We start from the raw sequence: 24772 nt of genomic DNA, 5'->3' as shown, positions 1-24772 counted from the left end.
TTACAAAAACAAAACTAGGTCAGAACCTCATATACAGCTGGACCATGGATGTTCAATGTGCAAAATGGAGGACGTATGTGAAAACTGTTGCAGAACCGCTGTAAACAACTGCTTTCAATGGAAAGTAGCTAAAGCGTGCTAGAAAAGTTGCTAAATGTCGCTATTTGAAGTAATATACTATATAGCATATATGTGACATCATCACATCATATTTGCATTCTGCCTAGTGTCAGCCGGTTTCAGTTCATCTGTTTGCTTCTCTCCTACTCTCTGTGTTCACATACTCAGTTTTTTAACACAGCTGAATTCCCAATAAAGCTGTTCTCATTTACATCTTGTTTCTGTTTCTGTTGTCCAACAATGGAACAAGTATGAAATAGTGACATAAACGCGGCCCATTCAGACCACATGTTAACCAGCAGTCACTTCCAAGGCATTTCCAAGCCTCTGCTCTGCTCTGTTAAACCCTGATTTTATAACTGACGTCATCTGACAAAATCACCATAGAGATAACTTAAATACGACGGCTTTATTTACTTGTAAAATGATCAGTCAGAGAGAAAGTTAGAGGCTCATTCACATGTGTCAGCTGCCATGCGTCAGTTGAAAGAGACACATACAGAGGCGACTGGCGACTATCTTCAACGCAAAGTAGCTAAGGTTTGTCCAGAAAGTTGGTAGATTTGTCGCCACGTGCTTTTGTGTTGAACAGTTGCTAAAGGGCTGTGAAAAGTCAGTAAATCTAGTGACAAAGGCACTAAGTTGGCATAACTGCCTGCAAGTAGCCCGATGACACAATAAAACTGTTTGCACTAATTCATTTTGAAAGAGCAACAGCCAATCGGGAAACTCCTAAACTTGGCCAGCTGACTAACGGTGTAAATTCAGTCAGTCAGTCAGTCAGGAGGCATCAGACATTCAGGTTTATAGGTCCAGCCCCGCTGTTGCGGTCCAGCCAAAAATAGGCCTACTACATCTGTTGCTACTTTTCCATTAGTACTACGTTTACTTATACTAATAGTACTAGACTGGCTAATTTTATACTTTTTATACCTAATTATACCAACCAAAACTACTACTGCCACTAACTCTAGTTAATTTATTTTCTAAGACTTAAGATTAATTTAGACTAGTACTGCTACGGTTGACATGGGTATCACTGCAAATGCTGCTATTTCAGTACTCATAATGATGAACCAAGAACTCCTATACCATTATTTAACCCATCCTGAAAACAGGCCAAGATCTTTTCTTTTGCTAAAAAACCGAACCCCTTACAAAAACATTAATTTGAAAAGCCCTTCATTAACAAATGACGTATAATTTAAGGGGTGCATGACTTTCCCTTTTATTTACACATGAATAACTTTACCCCATACGTGGGGTTAATCAGTTAAGGTATTATTAATTGATCAAGGGGTAAAAGAACTCTTAAAACTAACCAAATAACATGAAAGACATCCCTTAAATTATACCATTAAACAGCCGTAACATTTTTTACCTAGGTGAAAATTCATGGATGGCTATAATGCTACTTGGTAAATTTAAAATTAGAAACCTGTTAAACCATGCAAATAATCCATATAACGAATCCTTAATATAATATGACCATTAATAAACTTAAAATATGGGATGAACCCCTGAATTTGCACCTACATTCAAAAATTAAAGGTGCTAAGTTTTTGCAATGACTACATAGCCAACATTGGCATGAACAGCTGTTAACTTACCAGTCTAGAAGAAACGCTGCAAGTTCAGCATCAAACTTCATTCCTTTGCCAGCCAAGAGCTGTCTCCAGCGGTGGAAAGCAACGCCAATGTTAACTCTCTTTATGCTTCTCTTTCTATCACTTCTTTTCTTCTACTGAAGTTAGCGTGCTAACCTGGTAGCCCCGGCCTGTCCTGTCCCGTAACTTTGCAATAGCGAGTCACTGTAGCATCCAGTCTGTCCTCAGTCAGACATATGAGGATGAAGAAGCAGCGCTGCACAGAGGGGGTATTCTGACCTCTTGTCTCATGAACACAATGTTGGCTGAGGCTCTTGGCAAGCGACCCCCAACCACCACCACCACCTGCTACCAGCAAGAAAGCACATTCGGATGCAGAGAAAACTTAGATATAGGACCTTAAAGGTCCTTTCAGGGTACAAATTAAGGGGTAACAGTATGTTATTTTATACATTTTAAGGGGGTTTTACCCTTTGAATCCCCCCAAATCTATGCGAAACCCACTGAAAACTTTTTAATACATCACAATCCATCCCTTCAAAATCCCTCTTAAATGACCTTAAATACATCACTATTAGTGGGTAAATAATAGAATTTTAAGGTAAAAATACTAAGAGATTCAGTTTCGTTATGATTACTTCTATGAATACTACTGGTACTGCAAGTACTAAACTTGTTTTCCTCTGACAGATGCTGCAGCTGTAAGAAGTGAAATGTGCAAATGAGAGAAGTAAAAGCTTGTTTTTCTCCTGAACACGAGTCAAGAAAGTGAAGTAGAGCAGCTGATGAACTTTTCTTCGGTTTCTTTATAATAAATAACAAGGTCATTCCACAGTAAGCAGGAAGATAAAAACTGCCTTCACTCCTCGTCAGGAGGTTTGTGATACGCTCGATCGAGAAAAGCCTTCACACTGACTGATGAAAGGAATTAAGAGAAGCACAGGGAAGGAATGAGGCATAAATTTGCTGCATAAGTAATTTTTGATCAATACGTAACATTAGAAAGTTTGTTCTTTGAGGTTCTGGTACAGTTCATCAAAAGAAGAGAAGAGTTCATCACTGTAAGGGGTCAGAACACTGCAAAATGTGACAAGGTATAGAGGGATGTTGTTTTGAGGAAACAATACACTTAATTATTGATGATAAAACAGCTATATTCAATAGTTACTTTACACACGCAGATTTTAAATTCAAAGTACAGGATCTTTTACTTGTAATGGGGTGTTTTACATCAGGATATTACTACCTTTAATTAAGTAAAGCATCGGAATACTTCTTCCAGCACAGTGTGTCATTTGCTTAGATCTATTGACTCTGCAAAGTATATAATTCTTTTATAATTTTATAAATGTGAATTTAAAAAAAAAATATATCAACCTCAAAATGTATTTTTTCCTTGATTTTGATATGTCTGTCATTGTTGACCCTGACTGATTTTCCACCATATCTAGGTCAGTGTGTTTGACCCTTGAGATGTGGCCATGAAAATTACAAACATGAAAAGTACACCAAGTTCACACTTACATTTTTGGGAGTTTGAACCTGGCAAGTTCCAGTCCACATTCACCAGAATGGGCGGACGCCGTACGCTGAATGTGCTGAGCCCCACCCTCCTTAGTAACTGTTACTTCGCCTGTCAAACTTTCTGTTCTTGCACAGCACATATGCATATGAGATAACAGAGATTTACTCCTGGAAATTTTTATTCATTTTTGAAACAACAGGTCCTTGATTTCAGAAAGACAAAAATAGCTTCTCATTTCTAGCCAGCAGAGGCTGATTTCACAGCCGAAATGACATCTGTCCTTGGGAGATTTCATCAGCGACAGCTAGCTACCTGAGCTAACTGACTAGTTCCCTGCAGACTCATCTTAAAATGAGAACCTGGGCACTTAAATATACACTTAGTGGCTACATACATGACATCATGCTATAACAGAGGCAAAAAATATCAAAAAAGCATCCTTACCAGTTAATGTTTCATAGAAAACAGGCAGAACTATCCTTGAATTAAAGCGTAGTCAGTCCCATATTGTAATTATGACCAGAAAAAATGTTACAATCAGACTATCATCACTTATTTTCTTCTAATTTAACCAAGTTTAGCTATTTGGCTAACAAACTTGTTTGTATTTTCAAGCAGTATGCTTCAGTTTTAATATTAGATAAGAAAAGCCTTTTAGAATGAAGACCAACTAATGTGTTTGGTCAATATAACGCTCTTTCTGCTAACTTTGACAAACGGCCTATAAGGTCGTTTAAGTTGGAGAACTTGTTGAGCATCCAAGACCTGAAATTCTACACGATGGATGTGCTAGTTGACAAATGGGCTTTAATGTAACCTGTAACCCCACAGACTAATGCAGTAGGTTAATGATGTGCTCCTTGGCCTTGGAAGGGACACTCAGTTACCAAGTAACCAAGTGAAATGAAAACAGGTCCAAGCCTCTTTACTTCTTTAAGTGTGTTCAAACGATCTTAGCGTTGCGGCGCTGCTCATCTCGCATCTCCTCGCCTCGTTAAAACACCAAACACACCCATTCCCTCTCCAATCTCAGAAACCCCCGCGTCTTAACAGCCGTTAGTAACCTTAAGCCTGCTCTAAGCTGCTGCGCGGCTCGACGCTGAATTGATAATTGAAAAGTAAAGCGGCGGTGATTAATTTTTGACAGCGTTGTGGTTCTTAAGACTGCGGCCCCTCCTCGGGAGCCAGAGCCCAAGCTCCGGCAGTTGATGTGAGAAACCCACGGTGAATCAAAGCTCAGGCTGGGCTCTCGGGGGTTTCTATCCCTCCATCTCTCCATCCTTCCATCCCTCCATCGCTCGGCTGGATTTTAATGCCTACCTGAGGGACTGAGGAGGAGGGAGGCGAGGGGAAGCCGAGGTTCTCTGACTCCACGTCGATACTTTCTCTCTCCAGCTGAGTAGAATCACACCCTCTCTGCTCTTAACTAATCGAAGCCTAAACCCCCTCATCTCCCTCCTCTTTCTCTCTCTGCTCTCTGTCTCCATCCTCACTAACTTTAACAACAAACTCCAAGCTTGTCGGAGCTAAACACACATATTGTCCTGTTTTTGATCTCCTCTTCGCTCGGCACTTAACATCGACTTTCCTTCGTATTTTCTTTAAACGTCGACACCAGAGGACTTTGTCCCACGTTTAAATATGCGCCGATACTTTCTCAGGATTAAAGGGAACTCGGCAGGTTGAAGGCTCTGATGTTGAAATGTGCTGCTGCTGTCAGCAGGCTCAGAGAAAAGAAGCGGGTGGATAAGTGGACTACTTAAAACAGTTTGTACGGATAAAGATCTGTAAGGCTGCAGGAAGAAGTTTTAATATGAAATCTGACTTCAAAACACAGATGTTGATAAGAAAAAACTCCAAATGACACTTTAGTAAGAATAGAGGAGTAAGACTAAAGAACTACACCGGTGCATTTTTCAGGTTTTTGCCAATTAGCTATAAAGCATGCTCTTGCTGATTATTTGCCACATGGATTAGGTTTGGTTTTTTCCAGTCCGCCAAGTGTGAAGTCCTTATACCACACAGAAGTCGTTGGGAGGTAGCCTAGGTGGATGGTGGACATACAAAGCTCAGGACTTTGTGCAAAAGCTGTCATTACTAGCCACAACAGCATGGCTGGTGCCTGTGTGTGTGTGTGTGTGTGTGCTTGTGTGTGCTTGTTTGTGTGCCTGTGTGTGTGTGTGTGTGTGTGTGTGTGTGTGTGTGTGTGTGTGTGTGTGTGTGTGTGTTTGTGCTTGTGTTTGTGTGTGTGTGTGTGTGTGTGTGTGTGTGTGTGTGTGTGTGTGTGTGTGTCATCATGGCAAAATGTGGTGCTGGAGACACCTACTGTAGTGGGAAATACCACAGAAGCAGTTTTGAGTATTTTGGCAGGTGTCTGTCTGTCTGTGGACGGATTTTGTCACCGTGATAGTGTCACAACTGTGCAAGATACAGTCAGGAAACTTTACAGGTGTGTAGTTGAGATCAAAACGAAGGCCGAGTTTGACGATGAGTGTGGTCCGACCCTTGACTACTGAGAACTCATGGGTCGGAATTTCAACATGTTGACGGGCGTCACGGCTGCTGTGATCCCATCGCAAGATGGTCTCTAGTTTATTTATTGTCATGTCCATGCGGAAAAGGTTATGTAGGAAAACAGTCAAGAGAACTTAAACATAGAGGAATATAAAACTACTCTACACCGAAGACAGAGAGATTTCTCCACTTACAGAACATTTCAGTGAAATAAATCATCCAGTCTATGAATCTATACGCTTGTAAAAGAGAGAGAGGGATTAAGAGAAGTTGCTCCTTAAGAAAGGGAGTCTTCTGGACATCGAAACTGGGCCTTTAAGTCTGAGAGGGTTAAATGCAGAACTAGACTTTGAGTCATTTTATTAGAGTCTACTGGATTGTATTTTTTCTTACAGTAAATAACAGGAAACAAAAATTATACTGGGAACTAAGGAAATTTCGTTAAAGGATGGATATGTTAAAGCCGAGTGCAAGTTGACTTTAAAATTAGTTTGGATCAATGATAAAAATGAAGACATGGGAGAGATTTGATAACATTGTGTTTTTGAAAAGTGAGTTTGAGAATACAGGACCTGACGCTTTGTACTGAAAAATGAAGATTCTGGCTTTTTTCCTCATTGATGAGATGAAAGCTTCTATTTAAAAAAGAGCATTTTGAAAAGTTGGGTGTAATATTTAATGTTTTGTATAAATGTTTTTGGGGTTTTTTTTTTTACTTTTTCAGTCCTTCCTGAACTTTAGCCAAGTACGACCGCGTACACACAACCGTGGAAACATTCATAATGCTTTAGTTACTACAAGCAGACATTGTAGGAAAAACAAATGAAGCATATTTTTTTCTAAAAATTGGGAATAGGGTTGCACAGGTCTTCTTTTTGCATTTGCATTCATTTTCTTACTATTATCTTATATTTATTACATTTTATGAATAATATTCTATTATATTAACAGCAAAAGTCCACTTAAACAAATTAACATTTTGGGAGCAAGAGCAACCAACTTCCCTGTGTTCAACTGTGTTCGTGCTATAAATTTAACGACATTTTAAGCCTGAAATTTAAAACTACATATATGAAGCAGCATATTTGTTGTAAGTTAAATTCAAAAAATAATGTTTTTGTTCTTTTTCAAATGTATGGTTGTCATTTTCATTAGAGATACAGGCTGTTAGAAAATCCTTAGTGAGCTCCGACATGTAAAAGTCGTGTGTTGAACTTCATTTTAAAGGTTTACTTAAAGACAAAGTTTGAAATTTTTTAAAGAGCGGTGGTGCTGTAGCTGTATCTGGGTCGTCTCAAACAGTTTGGTCCTTACAAAACATTTGCTGATGAAATATTTCTGTGTTTTCCCCTAAAACTTTCTCCCATCCAGCTGTGAGATCTTATCGATTATAAACAACCACAGATCTTTTGATAATCTTTTTATCTTGAGGAAAAAAAAAAACACTCTCAGCTGAAATGCAGGAACTTTTGGGAACATCAATAATGAATAAATACACAAACTGGAACAACACGACTTTCTGACATGACAAAACTTTCACCAGAGCAATTTAAACGGCAGTTTGACTCCAAAATGATCTCACTGCCGTTTGGGGGGTGGGTGTAGGACATTCTGATTACTATCACAATAAGAGCTGGAAAAATTCACTTAAATGCTTGTTTGCCTAAATGGGAAAACTTATAGAGCGAAGTGAACAGGTTCAGGAGAAACTGATTTGCAAAATGAATATGACTGATTTAAAAAAGAAAAAAGTGCATTCAATTCTTTTATGAAGGAAGGAAGCAAGAACGGACAGGAAGAATGAAGAAAGAAATGGAGAGGGGTAAAGTAAGAGGCTGGAGACAGAAAGAGGGAAAGAGAGAGCATGGTAGAGAGAAGGGAGTCCAGTAATAAAGAAGGAGAGAGAGAAAGAATTTGGTTGGCTGCCTCGCTCTGTCGATCAATAAGAAAATCTGAGACCAAAGGGACTGAACCTCCTGCTGCTTTTCAGACTTTCCGTTTTTCCACAATGAGCTCTAAAAGAGGTATATGGACAACAACTACAAAAGAAAGAGTAGAGGCCAAATACAATACGATAACGAAGACAATTCTGAGTAAATAAATTAATAAACATACAAATGAACAAACAAGCACACTCGGCTAAATATTCGGTTGTTACTTCAAATTAAACAGTACTTGAACTAATCCACGCCCCTTAACCTGCTTCTCTCAATGTCAAAAGCAGCACAAATGAATAGATAATGATACTCGCCACCTTGATCTCCTGTCAACCATAAAGTACACAGTGCTGAAACATAGGGTGAACGCCCTGTAATCCTTACTCTGAGGGTTTTCCTAAACCTTACCATGCTGGTCCTGAAGATCCATAACCCTCGAGTCTGAGGTTAAAGTGAAACCTTGTGTATATTCAACGATCATGCCCAGTCGGTGGTGTTCGGTTACCTGGCCGGGTGAAGCTAAAAAAAAACAAAACACATAAAGGTTTTTAACTGGTTCTGGGTCCAGGAACAGTATCTCTGCAGACGACAACCAGAGAGCAGGGCCAGAGCGACAGAGGGGATCCAAGGATTATTATAATTATTATTATTCTATAGCAGGGGTTTCCATTTCATGCATCATTATACAATTACACAATTACTAGAATTAATTTAGGAAATCAAATCTTTGTTCACTGCTTGATTCTTGTAGTGCGACAGGACCTGTATGGGTGGTGTTGTGTTTCCAGCTGGGCTTTGGTGGGCTGGCTGATTTTTACTGGCACTTCATCCCTGGTTTAACCACCTGAAAAGCAGACACTCATGCTCTGCCTGAAAGCATCAAAAGCGGAAGCATAAACTCTTCCAGAAGTTAGTTTTCAAACTTTTTAGAGGGTCTGCAGGTTGTTTCCTGGTTCTGTGTTCCTTCACACAGAATTCTTGTATGGTGGGGAGGGAAAATGAGAAAAACGTGGCACTATGAGTGCAGATAGGTATAGCTCCTGATCAACACCAGCAACAGTATGATGGTGTTCATCCTGAGGACTAATCAAAGACAGAAGAGAAGAGCAGGGAGCAGAAAAGTGGATTTTACACAAGTGAGAGACAGGAAAAAAATCAGCTTGGAGAGCAAAGGAACGACAGAGAAAGAGAAAAAGAGGGTGTGTGATAAATGGTCAGTGTTTTTGGATGGAGCCCTTGGAAGGTCAAAGGTCAAAGCCTCCTGGATGTCTGATCTGTTACAAGCTTCTGTCAATAACTTTATGGAAGTACAATACTAAATCAATACTGAAATAATTTCAGAATAAGAAAGCCGGGGTCATTTGTTCAAAGTCTGCTTCCAACAGTCACGACCAAAACTTTAAAAAAAAACTTCCTGCTGTTATCATTTCTGTCATTGTCAGAACACAGATTTGAAAATGTTGAAGAAACACTGAAACAGAAACAGAGAGAAAGAGACCAAAAGAGAGGTTTGAGAATCCTTCTTTGATTGCTGTTTTTTTACTGCGTCACACTTAATATTTTATACTGAAGATATAAGTGAATTATTGAGCACAGTTAACTTTACATGTACACCTACAACTTTAATCATCCCTCACCTTTGAATTATGAACAGGCTTCATGTTTTATGTTTTTAAATTGAATTAGATGACAACATGAAGCTGAGTTCAAATACCAGACAGATGGAGAAACAGAAGCTGTCAGAAAGTTAGAGATGTGCGATTAAAGGAAGAGATCGATCTGTGTCTCTGTGATCAGACACTCGTTAAAACAGGTCGACTCTCTCTTAACTCATTATGCTTTTAAGGGAGAGTGTATTTAATTAGTCAGACAGAAGCATGGAGAGGTACAGGATTCTTTGATCTATTTCAGGTGAAGATGTTTAAAGAACTAAAGTAGGTTGCATATTACAGTATGTGACTTCTTCACCCTTTTTAGTTTAAAAGCTATGATCCGTACGATCCCATTTTCATTCAAATCATTAATATTGCTTCAGAGTATTTACATTCAATAATTCTCTCTCTATATGGTGATTTTTACTTGTAGTGGCAGAGTCTACGATTTCCGCGCTAGATTCAAATTGCTTTCACATGCAGGAGGGATAAACAGGAAACTATTCACCTGTGTAATTACTGTTCACTCTCCTGCAGCTGTATCAGAGTTGACTTAAGTTACTACTCATGCAAAGGCAACATTTCCTACTGCCACTTGACACTGGAAGCATTAAAGTGCTTAACCACAACATTGCTTTTATTGTGAAGCAGCCACAGGAAATGCAATGAATTGTCATCAAGGTTGGTGCCGACCGCCACTGATCGTCAAGAACGCGTGTACAGAGCCAGACGGCAGTCATTTTTAATGCCGCGGACCGGTTTTACATAATGCAGGGAGTAATGGGACGGTAACAGCGAACCTCTGGCTCCCGCATGTTGTACAGGTAAAGAACCTCCATGAGATCAGTCCATGGCTTCACACAACATGATGGAAATGATTGACTGTGGATGGATTCCCATAGCTCAGTTTGTTGGATTGTGCCTTAAACATGATGGCCACTAAAGTGCACCTTTACTCAGTTCAGTACAAACTGTCTCTCTCTTCCTGCCGGTTTATATATTTAATATGATGTTTTGGTCTAAACATCTTGATTGGGGAGGTTCAGTATATAGTGCATATATACTGTATATAGCACATTTAAGTTTAAAGAAGGGAAAATGGAAAATAAAACAGTAAGACAGATATTTGACAACCGCTGTCTCATTTTCACCTTTATTGGACACAAAGTCAACAACAACAACAACAACACATTTTAACACGTGTACAGTATATAATGCACAATAGATTCAACCTGCACTGTGTTACACTAAGGAAAGCTTGTATACATGCACTACATCACACACACACACACACACACTCTTAAATATCTGGACTTAGATCACTGTACTCATAAACAATAAATACATTATCACATCAAAACAAAATAAGAAAAACTGCTGATTACATTTAGTGTTAAGTTCAGATATTATATGTTTGCTGTTGAAAAATTAAGGAGACACTTAAAAAACATGATCAGCTGGTCATCGCACAACAGATGTTGAAAACTGAGGGAAGTCCTTTGCTTTTTACAGTCTGAGACAGACTAAAGCTGAAGAAGCCGGTTCATATCTTCAACTTCACGGGAAAAGGGAAAGGAAGAAGGAGAAAGAGAAAATAGGAGAAAGAAAGACCTAAAAGTGAGCTCAAACGTAAAAATGTTTCTCTCAAGCAGTCACAGAGCTTTGTTAAAATTATTCTTTACAGTGCTGTTAAGATCCATTTCATGAATGTATCAAATGTTGAAAACTTGCAGTTTTTGGAGACATTTTCAGTAACTGCACCACAGTTTTCGTGTTGTATTTGGAAAAAACCCCAAAAAGGTTCTTTAAGACATTTCAGTTCACTACATTCACCAAAGAACCTTCTTTTTCTGGGTGGATGACCTGATCTTCCTAGCTTGTTACTTACTCTTCAGCTCTTCCTCTCTGCCTTCTTTATTTTTCTCACCTTTCCTCCCTTGAGAAGCTGCCAAAAACATATTTTCTCAAACTGTTAAGAGTGGCGGAGAAAACGTAAAATCAAGATCTCAAAGCTGTCTGGACCTGGCGGTCCAAAGCTGGCTGGACTTGGTGTGTATGTGTGTGTGTGTGTGTGTGTGTGTGTTTTTCAAAAAGCCCGTCTGACAAGCTGCTGGATATTTTTTGAAGAGAGGAAGAACTTGTGAAAAGCTTTGACACGCTTGGGTTTACAGGTGTGTAACGGTGTTAGAAGCTTTCTGACAGCACTAATGCAACTGACAGGAGAGGAGGGAGGACAGAGGAGAAGGAAGAGTGAAAAAATTAGAAGCAAAGCAAGTGAAGGGTGTTTAAAACCAAACTCTTCAATGTGAACTGCTTCAAAAAGTCACAAAAAGTAAAAGTAAAACCATCTAAACGTGGTCTAATGATGACAGACAACTGTCACTTTATAAATATCATTTATGTATATATACTTGTATATATTTCTCTCTCTGCATAAAACTCTGAGCATTAAAACAACATTTTAAAGCAAGAAGACTGACTGACAGTTAAGCTATAATGTGCAAAAACATCGTCAACCGTGAAGAGTCAGGCTGGAAACCTTCCAAGCCCGAGTTTTAATTATGTGGTCAAAAACGTTCTCTGTTGCACCTGAAAAAACAGTGATATCATGGTGTACTGACACACCCTAGAGTAAACGTCTACCTCACTGAAGCAAGACAGGAAGATAAACCACTGGAGGTCCACGAAAAAAAGTTTCCTTTATCAGATTATGCTGTTACAGCTGTTAGCATTCCTCATAAGCAATGACTGGTATGGTTAGCTCCAGGCTAATGAGATACTTCATGCCTTTTTTACCTGCCGCCATTAAGAAGGAATGTTAACATTCAAGAGAAAAGTTGTAGTTTTCCTTGAATGTAATAAGTAGACACTGCCATTTTTTTGGCCTTTTAAGTAATGTTAAAAAAGATGGGTCACTTAATTTACCTTGTTAAAACCAATGGGAAATGCAACAAGTAATACCTCATTTTGCAAGTAACTCAGGGTTAAAAAAAAATTCAAATGTCAAAATATCATGTTTTAAATTGACTTCGATGAGAAATGTGCTCATCTGAAGAACTAGTCAGTGCCAGACAGACTGTCATGTTAGCCCCAAAAAACACACAAAACAGGATTGATGCTCAATGTACATGATTAACACCAGGCTATATTACACAGTAGCTCTGATGATATATACTGTATATGTACACATTTATATCTAGAAACATCCTCCTAAAAGACAGATGGGGGCAGGATGAATGACAAGAGAAAAGCTGAAAGAAGAAGAGCAGTCTTCACATTTATCAGTCTAATATGAAGCATCATCATCATCTGCAAAGAAACACATAACCCCCTAAAAACAGAAGTAAGGGGTAAAAATGAGGCAAGAAAATAGGCAGCCGCTGTTTTCCTTCAGGAGAGTTTTTACATCCTTAGAGAGAAAGAAAGAGGTGAGTGAAATGAGCCGGCGTCATCGGAAGGAAAAGAGCCAGAAAAAGAAGTGGGATTTTGGACCAAAATGTGGTCACAGGAAACTATGGAACTGTCTGTTACTGAATAAAATAAGAAAGCCAAAGACAGCAGGCTGAATTAAAACAAAATGATGCTGGAAAAACCACCTCTAAGAGTTGTGCGCAAAGGCTGTACAAGGCTGACGTCATGGTCAGACCACATGCAAAGGGAAATCAAGTGGACTATATGGACTTGCATCCCGCAACCCTTTTTGCTGAACTATTCAGTGTTTCAGTTGTCCACTTTAAATGTGACCAAAATAACAACAAGCTTCAGTTTGTGTCCTATGGTGAATTTTTACATATCTGGGGCGAGTACCGTTGCACCTCCAGCTTCTAAAGGTTTACTGCAATCATGCTTTTAGGGTGAACAGTCTGAAGTGAGAATGTGTGTTTAACAGTGAAAATACACTTGGTGTAAACACCTACACACACATTTCTGCGTGAAGCTCAGAGAGGATGGAAAAGCTTCAAAGGTGTCACCAAAAGTAAAAGCAAGTACCAGAGCACTCACACAATCTCACACACACACAAACACACACAGGGTGTACTTGTCTTACAGAGGTCGGGGTGTACAAAAGCTTCCATAGGGCTGTGGAGAATTTCTTATAAAACATGCTAGTATCAGAAATGATTTATTCCAGCAATGAAAACTAAATATATTCCCTTTAGGTTGCTTCACTCCTTGACTCCCTAACAAACCTCAACAAAGAGCAATAAAATTAAAGAAATGGCAAAGATCAATTCATTCTCAGTCCCTGTGTTAAATCCATGTTCCAGTCAGAGATCCTGCAAAATAAATCCACAAATACCTGCAAATAGTTTCAAACATTTAATAATAGGATTCTCTTAATTAGCGCTGAAATAAATTAAAAACTAGGTGGGAAGCCAAATGGTTGCGAGTCAAAGGCGGACTTTAAACAGCAACAGCCGAGACCCAAAAAGGCCGCGGCAAGATGGCAACAGAGGAAATTTGTGACATGCGATATAAACAGCAAATAAAATAGGAATGACAAGAAGGTGTAAATGACTAAAAATACATCAATGCAGTTTAAAATTTAAACAAGCCTTCTATATTGGCCCATAAATACATACGCGTTCACACAAAATTTATCACTATGGGAGGTCAACCGAAAAGTCATCCAGGCCAAACCTGGACCTGAGCTGGGTTTTTAGTTTTCTGGCCAAGCTGCAGTTTAATTACTTCATGTGAGGCTTGTTCTTTTAAGTAAAAACTTTGAATAAATCTCGGTGAAAACCAGATGAAACTTTACTATCAGCCTCGCTCAGTTTACGCTCTCTTAACTGAGTGACTCAGCAGCTCAGGATACATTTTGGGAGCTAAAATTAAAGTGGCAAATAGTGAATCCATGCTGCAGCTTTTCAGATTCTGCCTCAGACAAAAAAAAATCCCAAAAACTAAGAAGGTGCAGGTCCGTCAGATACAAGAACAGAGGCTCAGCTGGAGATACAGATCTGGTTTAGACCATGAAGCGGTGCTCCTTGCCGTCATGGGCCATCAGGATGACGTTGCGGTTGGAGGTCCAGATGAGGCGGGCGAGCTTCAGGTGATTCTGGGAGCCCGGGGATGCCGGCTGCACTGGAGGAACCTGGTAGGTTTTAATGCAGCGGAGCTGAGGGGCCGAGTTCAGCATCCCGATGCTCCCCAGCAGACTGGTGTTCATCTGAGGAGGACAAACAAAACCTGAAGCTGCAACACTTACATACATTATCCACTGATTAATCAATAATCAAAATTTCTTCTGGTTAAACAGTTTATTAGTTGGCCTGTAAAAGGTCAAAAATATCAACCATGTCCAACAGCAGTTACCAGAGTTCATAATGATGTCTTCAAACTTTATAAAAAGCAGCAGATTCTCACACTGGACGAACTGGAACCAGCATATATAACATTTATAACATCAAGCAGAAGCTAAAGGTGTGTAGAAACCTGATAAAACATTCAGCAGTTTAAATCAATTCACTTTCAGATTCTGGGTCAGATTGGGTTGAATTCAGTATTTTTTCTTAAAAAACACAAACATTCTGAGCCTGGTACAGGTCTGATTCATAACTCTGACTGCTTTCTTCACCATAGCAACGTTGTCTGAGGCTCATGGGTATTGTAGTATTTAGCGATATCCACCATACAAAACTCACAGAAAAAAAAAGGATTTTCTCAGAAATAAAGTTGAAATAAATCAAACTGATGCGTAACATTAAACTGCAGAAACATTAAACCATCCAGGAGACTCTTACGTTTCTATGCTAAGGAACATTAAGGAGAAACTTTGAAATGCTAATTCAGAGTTGGGTGAAAAACCTACAAGCTCCTCTTTGTTAGTCAATAATAAAGTCTACCTTTGACTACCTTAGCAGACACATCCATATGCGCCAAGGGTGGATTAGGCTCCAGTTTAATCTGGGTTTTAATACAGTTTTAATATATAAAATGATAAAGGACAATTTATTAAAACTGGCCGGTCACTGGCAGATTTTTCAGATGATTTTCTCCTAACATGATGCATATTGTGGAATAGATTTGCATTTATTCAACGTATAAATTGGGAAGCACGAGTTGAGGGTGCTGCTACATTGGGGCATGCAACTCACTTTTGCCCCTCGACTCCCAAGAAGGTTAACCCACATAGCACTCAATGTAATATAAACCTGCTTTCAGCATCCGTGTCTGTTCTGGAGTACATCAGGGCCCTAAGATAATAATAATTTTTCAGGGATATAAATATAAACAAATTTAATCAATGTCACGTGCACCAATAGTATTATTATCTTCTCTTTTAGTTTATTTTAACTGAATTATTTGCATTCTTTGGTAACACTAACAAGAAATAATAATAGACAGATCAGAGGAATCACAGGGGAAACTTTCCTGCGCATCAAAGTCTCTACCTGCCTCATCTTGCCTGTACATTTGGTACTTAGTATAGATTCTATTCTAACTGTACTGTCAATACCTGCAGTGAAAAATTAGTTATTGAACATTTTGGTAAGAAGACCCTGATCACCAGTTCCTGTTAGTGATGGAACTGCTAAAATCCTCAGAGGAAACGTTGAGTTGAACCCACGAGGCTTCTGTTGCTGCATCCTGTGAAGAAGCCAGAGCCTGAAACTGGACACAGCTAGTGTGTGTGTGAGAGTGTGTGTGTGTGTATATGTACGAAAAACATAGCCAGTAGAAACTATCATTTCCTGAGACGACCCTGCTCCTCCCTCTGACACACACACACACACACACACACACACACACACACACACACACACACACACACACACACACACACACACACACACACACACACACACCGACAGAGCGTCTGCCAGCTCATTACCACTGCAGCCGTCTTGCCGGCGCGCTAGCAGCGGTTTATGCTTACAGTAATGCCATTAGAGTGTGTGTGTGTGCCTGCAGACAGTCATGTCAGAGTTCGTAAAGACCGTTCATTAAAAATAACAGTTCTGGGAAGAAGATAAGAAGTATGTGTTTGTCTGTGCATATGTTTATTATTTATGTGTGTGATTGGTCGCATTACTTTGTATTACTGTTTATTTAGATGTTATTCCTATTTCTTTTATGCATGTGAACATTTTCTTTTGAATTTATTTATTAAAACTAAATTGTTATAAATAAATAAATAAATGAGAATAAATTACATACAACATAAAAAGCCAGCACGTTTAAAAATAAGTCATAAATAAATGTTTGCACAGGGTAATCATTGTACATTTGAATTAAAGCCAAACTTTAATTCAAATGCAATATTTTCTACAATCTTTTGTTTGTAAAAATGTACTTGTAGTCAGTGCTTAAAGACATGATTTTTGTGAGATAATTCATCTGAATAAAAATTACAGTCAGATTAAGTCTCAGTAGGAATGTATTCTCTCTACTACACAGCTAAATACAAAGAACAACAGTTACTGATGCTAAATTAACACTCTATGCTTGGCTGATGCAGCTGTGACCCCGACAACTGGTGTACAGCTGAAACAGCTGTGGAAAAACCCACTGGCTGGTTTTTTAAAAGGTATTTTAGATTTCTGAAGGAGAAATTATGTCTTGACAAAAGTGTGAGAGACAAATGTACTTAGTATGTATCTGTATTTGTGTCATTTACCTGCCAGAAGGAGATGTGGCTATCAGCGTTGGAGTATGTTGCGAGGTAACGGCCATCAGGGGCGAACGACACCGCTGTGATCGGACCTTTATGGCCGTGGATGTTCTGAAGAGAGAGAGAGATGGAGGATAATTTAAAATCAAATGAATGAAGTTATTGCCGGTTCTTCTTGATTTTACAAACACGGTTCTCATCAGTGAATCAATTGGTAAAGAGTTTTCTTTCACATTATTGTGTGTTTGTAATAAAAATCCGGCTTTGGGTCAAATACAGTGAAGAAGTAAAACTCACCAAGTAGAATACAAAAACAAAAAAGAAGACTGGAAGCTCCATACAACAGTATAGTACTACTGCTACTACTAAATAATAAACTTATGCATAGTTTGATTATGTTATTGCAGCTTATAAAGTGCCTCATATGAAAACAGAAATGCAAAGAGACCATTTCAGATAAAAACTGTCTCAAGAAAATGTCATTACTTATGCTTATTAAAAAGCAAAGCAGAGACACACTGCATAAACTGACATTTTGGTTGGTCCTCAAAATTCAAAGGGCTGTTTGATGGTTAAGGTTAGCGTAAGGGGCTATGGAATGCATTAGGTGAATGAGTGTCCCCACAACTCCTGTAAGACGTGTGTGTGTGTGTGTGTGTGTGTGTAAGGTTGGTGTTAATTTGAGATATAAAGTACAGACCATGATCATAATCAAGATCATGAGGACTGAGATCTTTCCCACAATGCAAATGACTCATGGATTTCTGAGGTGAATGAGAGACCTGATGGGAATTATACTGCAGTGCATGTTGAGACACAGTGGATGGACAGACAGTCAAAAGTTCCCCCGTGTGACCCCAGCTTCATCGCTCATAGATCAAGTTGGTGTCTTTTGTTTCATCACTGTATCTTATCACACTCTGGTTACGAGTCACATCCAAACTTCACATTCTCATCACAGCTCTAATGTAACACTCGAAATATCTATAGGGATATTATAAGAATACTTTTTTTGTCTTTAACTATGCAGTCTTGCTGAACAGCATAGCATCTCCTGCTGCCGTCATGATAAATAAATTCGGCATAATCAATAACTAAGTATGCATTCAGCCTTCTTTTTTTGTGGAATTGGAGAAATGTAAATAAACCAATAAATGAAATGAGATACTTTGTGTGAGGTTGGGGTGTGTCTCTCAACATTTCTAATGGGAGCTGGGGGTAAATATTAGTTTGTCTGTAGGCTGATGGATCTCAGAGGCAATCTGAAATCTTACAGATAAAGTTCTGTTAAACAGTCTTGTTACTGCTCACTTTGCATATACAGTACTGCTGCTGCTCTTTCTGACATTACATGCCGCTGTACCACACCACCATGAAACTAGAGGTCTGTGACTGTACAACTGTGCTCTCGGAACAACCTGAACTAAACTGATTTCCTCTGGTTTCGCTTAGATTCCCTTACTTTCCTATCTGGAATATGTCTCTGGATATAATAATATCCCAGGGTTCCAATCCTTGTTTTGGTTTTATTGCTATGTTACTGACAGGCACTATGCAATAAAAAGTGTGTTTATGTCAGTGTGTGTGCTGCTCTATGGCCCAAAACTGTGGCACAAATCCACCAGTTTATGGAGTGGAAAGCAGCTTTATTGAAGTTTTATAGAACCTATTTCACTGAGAAAAATCTGAAAAAAAAATGCACAGAAAAAAACAAAAACAAAAACGCAAGAGTATCTCAAGCAACTCTAGATTGTTCCTCATCAAACACAGCAGCTAAATGAGAGCAGAATTAGAGTTTTCCAAACGTTCCTCCTGGCGATGGATCCAAACTGCTGCAGCAGCTGAAGGTTCAAAGCCAGAGTTCAATAAATTCTCTTTTGTGATGAAGACGAGATGGAGAAAAAATTTTGGTTCTTGTTGAAATTTCAGAGACGTCTCAGAAAAACTTGTTTTGCCGCAACGCCACCCAGATTTTCCTTGACAGTAAGTGTTTGGTTTGGACGAGATAATTCCATCAGATGAGGGGCAGCTTCTGGTCCAACAGATGCTGCCATTCGCCTCCAGAACTCAGGGGACAAAATAAAGTGACGCTGCACCATGTGTAACGCAATAAACAGTCCCACCAGATGCAGGGTGTGTAACGCAATAAATGCCCTCCCAGAAATCCCCACCCTGCCTCTGTCTGCGACTGGGATTACAAACTCTTACCTCCAGATGAGATTAAGATGCACTGCTTCAGGCGCCCAGACCCTGAAATAATAACCCGTCTGTGGCGATTAAAGCAGAAAAAAATAACAACGCAATGAAATAAAAATCTCATCTTTTTAATTTGCTCTCTCCCTCCTCCTTTTGGGGGAAATCCTATTAGATTCCAGCAGTGTTGGCTGAGAAAAAAATATCTCTTTCCAACCATCCATCCTGTCTACCTCTCTTTTCCTTCATCTCTTTCTGACCTCTTAATGAATTCCTTCTTTTTTTCTTTCACCTTCTTTACATCTTTCACCTCCATAAGTCTTTCTCTTCCATCATTTTCTCTTTGGTGAGATCCCAAATCACATTTAACATCACCAGTGTTTAAAGTACAATGATCTAAATTCTGAAAGAGTGGTCACAGTCTGTCTGCCGACAATAATCAGCTCAAACCAAAGAGTATTTGAGAGCACCAACATCCAGTTTTTAAAATCTTGACAACTCAAGTCTTAAAATACCTTACTGTCCATAGCGACTTTTTGGGCAATAAGGCTTGGAATCAACCGATTTGTTCTTCCGTCTGAGCAACACCTACCAGATAGATCTACAAGTGATCCACAACTCCACTTCTGACTTTGGTTTTTGAAAACTTTTTCTTATTTGTGTCTTTAAGTAGTGAGTGCATTTGATTGACATCTTAGACAAGCAAGGAGCAGAGGATTCAGATTCTTCGAGTAAACAGCTGCTTTATATCTATGACTCAGTTCAAAATACTTACAGCCTTCACTTTTTTGAAAAAATAATTTAATAATCCTTTGGAATGCTATGGAAACTTGAGCGTCAATCTCCGATCGCACACAAAAACACAGTTTCCTAGTTCTTACCAACACATAATGGCCAATCAGAGCTTCTTGTGCTGCTCTGTGGGTTGGATTTCCTTTAATGTTTAGGTGCTGACACATGTTTAAATGAAAGTGATCATGAAATGGAAAATGTAAATGCTAAATCAGCAGACAAATTATCTGTGAGATGGAAAATGCTAGGCAGGAACTTAAGTAAAAAAAAAAAAAAAAAAAAATTAAGGACAGGATCAGGAAAAAGAATTAAAAATTGGAAAACATTAATTTATTATTGCTTCATTAAATGCATATGTAATCAAATGAATTTGTAATAGCCTTCTTAAATGTGTCAATTTATTAACTCATTATAATTCATTCATATTTTTAAAAAACCCTGCAAAAGTGTTAAACTACACTAGTGGCACACTCCAGGCTCCAAACAATTCCTCCACTTAGACTGAAATATAAGACCAATTTTCTACTTGACAGTAAAATAAAACTGTCATCCAGTCAGAGTGCAGGTCTGCAAGAACAGCATGCCAAGAGCACTATATAACTGAATTACTACATTCAACCATATTTACAGCATTTCAGTATATGAAAGAGAAAGACCAAAAACAGATGAAAAACAGGATGCACAGTCAAACTGTTTAATGTGCATCAAATATTGATGCTTTCATATATATTATGATCAGGTTCTGTGTGTGTGTGTATGTATGTGTGTGTCACAGTGGACTGCCTACCAAATCAATCAGCCTATCAGAGAGCAGTGAAGCACACTGAAACCATTTACAGCACTCTGTACTTCAATACACCTGACGCCTGGGGACTGGACTGTGTGTGTGTGTGTGTGTGTGTGTGTGTGTGTGTGTGTGTGTGTGTGTGTGTGTGTCATGCAAACGGCTCATCACATCCTCCCATGACTGACAGCTTTTAAGCCCCACCTCCTCTGTAAATAAGGATTATGTTAACCAGTAGAAAGGGTTTTGTTTTTTTTTGGTACAGAAAGCAGCATCATCCACAGTTAATAAAGGCAAACATTTTTTTTTAAAACCAACAAAACCGACAATATTTAATGTTGACACAATGTTACAATGAGCTTCATCCTGTGGTATGGGCTTGGGCCAATCCTGGAGCAGATCCTGGCCGTTTGCAGTAAAGGAGGGAGTCTGAGCCTGACTCTTCCCAAACATACAACTTAAGTTTCTGATGCTGCTGCAGGTCATTGATGGTAAAGACAACATCAAGCAAGCGCAGTAACGGCTAAGTAGTCCTTTTTCTCTCAGTAACACATCTAGTAAAACTCAAACTTCTTCTGTCAATCTCATAAGCATAAGCATGGTGATTATACTGTAATGTTAGTGTTGTGAGGATATCAACGAGTGAAATCAAACACTGAACTACAAATCAAAATCTACACCATAGTATCTATGGTGGGACTGCCAATAAACCCTTGCATCAAGTATACATTGGCTTCAGAAATATTCAGACTCCTTCACTTTTTTCACACGTTTGTAGATTTTATTTTAAATTGATAAAATTGCCATTTTACATATTAATCTACACTCAGTAATCCATAATGACAAAGTGAAAACATGTTTTTAGAAAGTTTTGCAAAATTATTTAAAAATCAAAAACGGAAATCTCTCAATTACAGAACTATTCAGATCCTTAATTCAGTACTTTGTAGAAGCCCCCTTGGCAACAATTACAGCCTCGGGTCTTCTTGGGTAAATCTCTACAAGCTTTGCACACTTGGATTTGGGCAGTTTATCCCATTCTTCCTGGTAGATGCTCTCAGGCTCCGTCAGATTGGATGGGAAGTGTCTGTGAACTGCCATCCTCAGGTCTCTCCAAAGATGTTCTATGGGGTTTAAGTCTGGGCTTTGGCTGGGCTACTCAAGAACAGCCATAGACTTGTCCTGAAGCCACACCAGCATTGTCTTGGCTGTATGTTTCAGGTCACTGTGGTGCTGAAAGGCGAACTGTCGCCAAAGCCTCAGGTCACGTGTACTCTGGAGCAGGTTCTCTTCAAGAACCTCTCTGTATTTGGCTGCCTCCCTGTTCCTGCTGCCGAGACCCCCCCCCCAATCCTCTGAGTCCTTTACATGCCATTTGGCAAACTCCAAACAAGCTGTCATATGCCTTTTACTCCAAGTGGTTCCATCTAACCCATCTTCAATTTGCCAAAGGTGGACTTCAGTCAAGTTTAGAGACATCTTAAGGATAATTAAAGCAAACAGGATGCACCTGACCTCAATTTGGCGTGCCACATCAAAGAATCCAATACTCTTGTAAATAAGAGAATTCAGTTTTTGATTTTTAATACATTTGCAAAAAAATTGTAAAAATATATTTTTATCTTGTCATTATGGGTTACTGAGTGTAGATTGATGGGCAAAGATGGCAATTTTATCAATCTAAAATTAAATCTACAACACAATAAAGTGTGCTAAAATTAAGGGGTCTGAATACTTTCTGAAGCCACTGTAAAGCTAGCTTCAGCCAGAAGTGTTGGTCATTCTTCAGCTTATGTCCTAGCTACACTTGGTTGGCTTCTTATGGGATGTAGATTGGGAGGTGTTAACCCTGAGGCAGATCTACACTTTCAGTCACAGCGTTTTCTCTGGTTTCAGTGGTTACAGAAAGAAACAGATGCAGACAGAGAGAAAGATCAGTCAGATTGTTTCTTTGTGTTCAATTAGTAGACTCAGTAGAGTCTGTTAAAGAAGCAGAGCAAGCAGCTGGACACACACACACACACACACACACACACACACACACACACACACACACACACACACACACACACACACACACACACACACACACACACACACACACACACACACACACACACACACACACAGAGTAATGCAGCTGACAAAGGACTGTTCACGGAGGCTGATCAAAGCTGTAGCAGATGGTCATGCAGGGACTAGCTAGCTACGGTTGGACACACACACACACACACACAAAGATGGATTATGAACAAAAACTCTCATCTCATCGTCTTCCTCTCCTCCTGATACTCTTTATTTACTTCCTTACTTCCTGTTGCCTTTCTTCCTTCCTCAATTATCTCTTTATTTCTTTTCCTCATTTTAACCTGTCATCCCTCCTCCAGGCCACCTCTACTTTCTTTTCTCCTCCATCCTTTTCACCTAACCTCCTCTTCATCTTCTCTCTAATGTAAAAATGAAACGAATTAAACAATTTATTTAGCATTTTCTATTTCCCAAATCTGATCTATAAACTGTGCTTTGAATTGAAAGCTGATAACGATCGTCCTAATTTAGTTGGTTTTGTTGTGCATAAATCTATCTGCTGACTAGGCAAGGCTCATCGTACAGTTTTATACTGACTTTTTTTTTTAAAAAGGAGTAGTTGGTTTTGAGCTGATTTTCACCCAGATTTTATGTTGCTTTGTTGCTATTATTTATTGTGTGTTCTAAATTGACAATTTCTAGAATTGTGGTAAAACGTTATTTACACTGTGAAACTGTTCTCTAGTGGAATTTACTTTAAAACTCATTAATACAAACTGACTGCTGCTGTTCTCTGTGAAGGAAGACACTACAGAGTTTGTAAATCTATCTTTCAAGTCTACAGGAGGTCAATGTTGAATTGATTTTGGATGAACTATAACAGATAAATATTTATTTATATTTACTAATACTTATTTATAGATTTATTTATACTTCATACTTATACTTAGATTGGGTATAAAGAAAAGGTTGTGATTTGGAACAGTTCTACAGTAGGAACCTGGGTTTCGTTGAGAGACATGGTTTTTGATTTTGTTCAATAATTCTTGAAAGCAAACTGTGGACATTAATTATTATTCATATTACTATTATTGCATCAAATTGGAATACAATATGATGGACATGACCTATTGCTAAAATTGGGGCTAAAAAATCATTCAACTTTACAGTGCAAATGGTTTTCCATACAAAAGAAACTGTAAGGTGTCTCTTACCTTGGTGATGAATTGGACTTTTGGTTTTCTAAACTTCAATTAAAGTCTGTCAATTGCAGCTCTATGTCTAATCACCTCAGTCTTTTTCTTGTTTTAACATTCCACACTGTGATATTCAAAACTGATCTGCTGAAAAAAAGGGCACAGATCAATGCCCATTCTTATATTGTAGAGTATGAACCAAGGAGTTGATGATTTTGTTGACAAAAGCTACAGGTAGCTGCTTCACAGTAACGACCAGACTGTAATGTTGCCTGACTGTAGACAGGATGCCTGGTTGCCATTATGAAAAAATTATATAGCAGCAACACAGCTAAAAATGTTGTTTCCAACATAATTTGGTTACTTTTTTTGTTGAAGGAATTGGCCAAGACTTAGAAACATAGGTAAGTAAGAATGAGTTCCAGAATCAATGAGAAGAATCAGAACTAATAAAACCTAAAGGATACCCATCTCTATTAATAAAGATGATGGTTTCATCTTACATTTTAAATGAAATACTTGAAATGGTTCCAACACACACACACACAGAGTTTCCGCAAAGCCATTATCTATTAAATGCTAATTACTACAGATAACACACAAAGGAAGAGCGTCTCCCTTATTTACGCCGTGCATACAAACATAAACACCTACACACACACACACACACACACACACACACACACACACACACACACACACTAACACACACACACACACACACACACACACACACACACTAACTAGATGTTGGGTGAACAGGGGCCAGTGCTGTTATCAGATATAAATGACCCCCTCCACCAGAC

General features: G+C 38.8%; 1 protein-coding gene across 5 annotated transcripts in view; it reads right to left on the bottom strand.

The window, feature by feature from the left end:
• Positions 1 to 10496: 10496 nt before the first annotated feature.
• Positions 10497 to 24772, bottom strand: part of LOC120806163 (WD repeat-containing protein 7) — a 123528-nt gene continuing 109252 nt past the window's right edge. For all 5 annotated transcript variants that reach the window (XM_040156978.1, XM_040156982.1, XM_040156983.1 and 2 more), the window contains 2 exons: positions 16980 to 17084; positions 10497 to 14528 (listed from right to left, as the gene is read on the bottom strand). In XM_040156978.1, coding sequence (XP_040012912.1) covers positions 14325 to 14528; positions 16980 to 17084 — 309 coding nt within the window. In that variant the 3' untranslated portion in view covers positions 10497 to 14324. The remainder of the gene's footprint in view (positions 14529 to 16979; positions 17085 to 24772) is intronic.

The sequence above is a fragment of the Xiphias gladius genome, chromosome 20 (genome assembly GCF_016859285.1).
Source record: "Xiphias gladius isolate SHS-SW01 ecotype Sanya breed wild chromosome 20, ASM1685928v1, whole genome shotgun sequence".
NCBI lineage: Eukaryota > Metazoa > Chordata > Actinopteri > Istiophoriformes > Xiphiidae > Xiphias > Xiphias gladius.
Note: the sequence above shows the minus strand (reverse complement) of the source record. Positions and strands in the feature narration are given on the sequence as shown.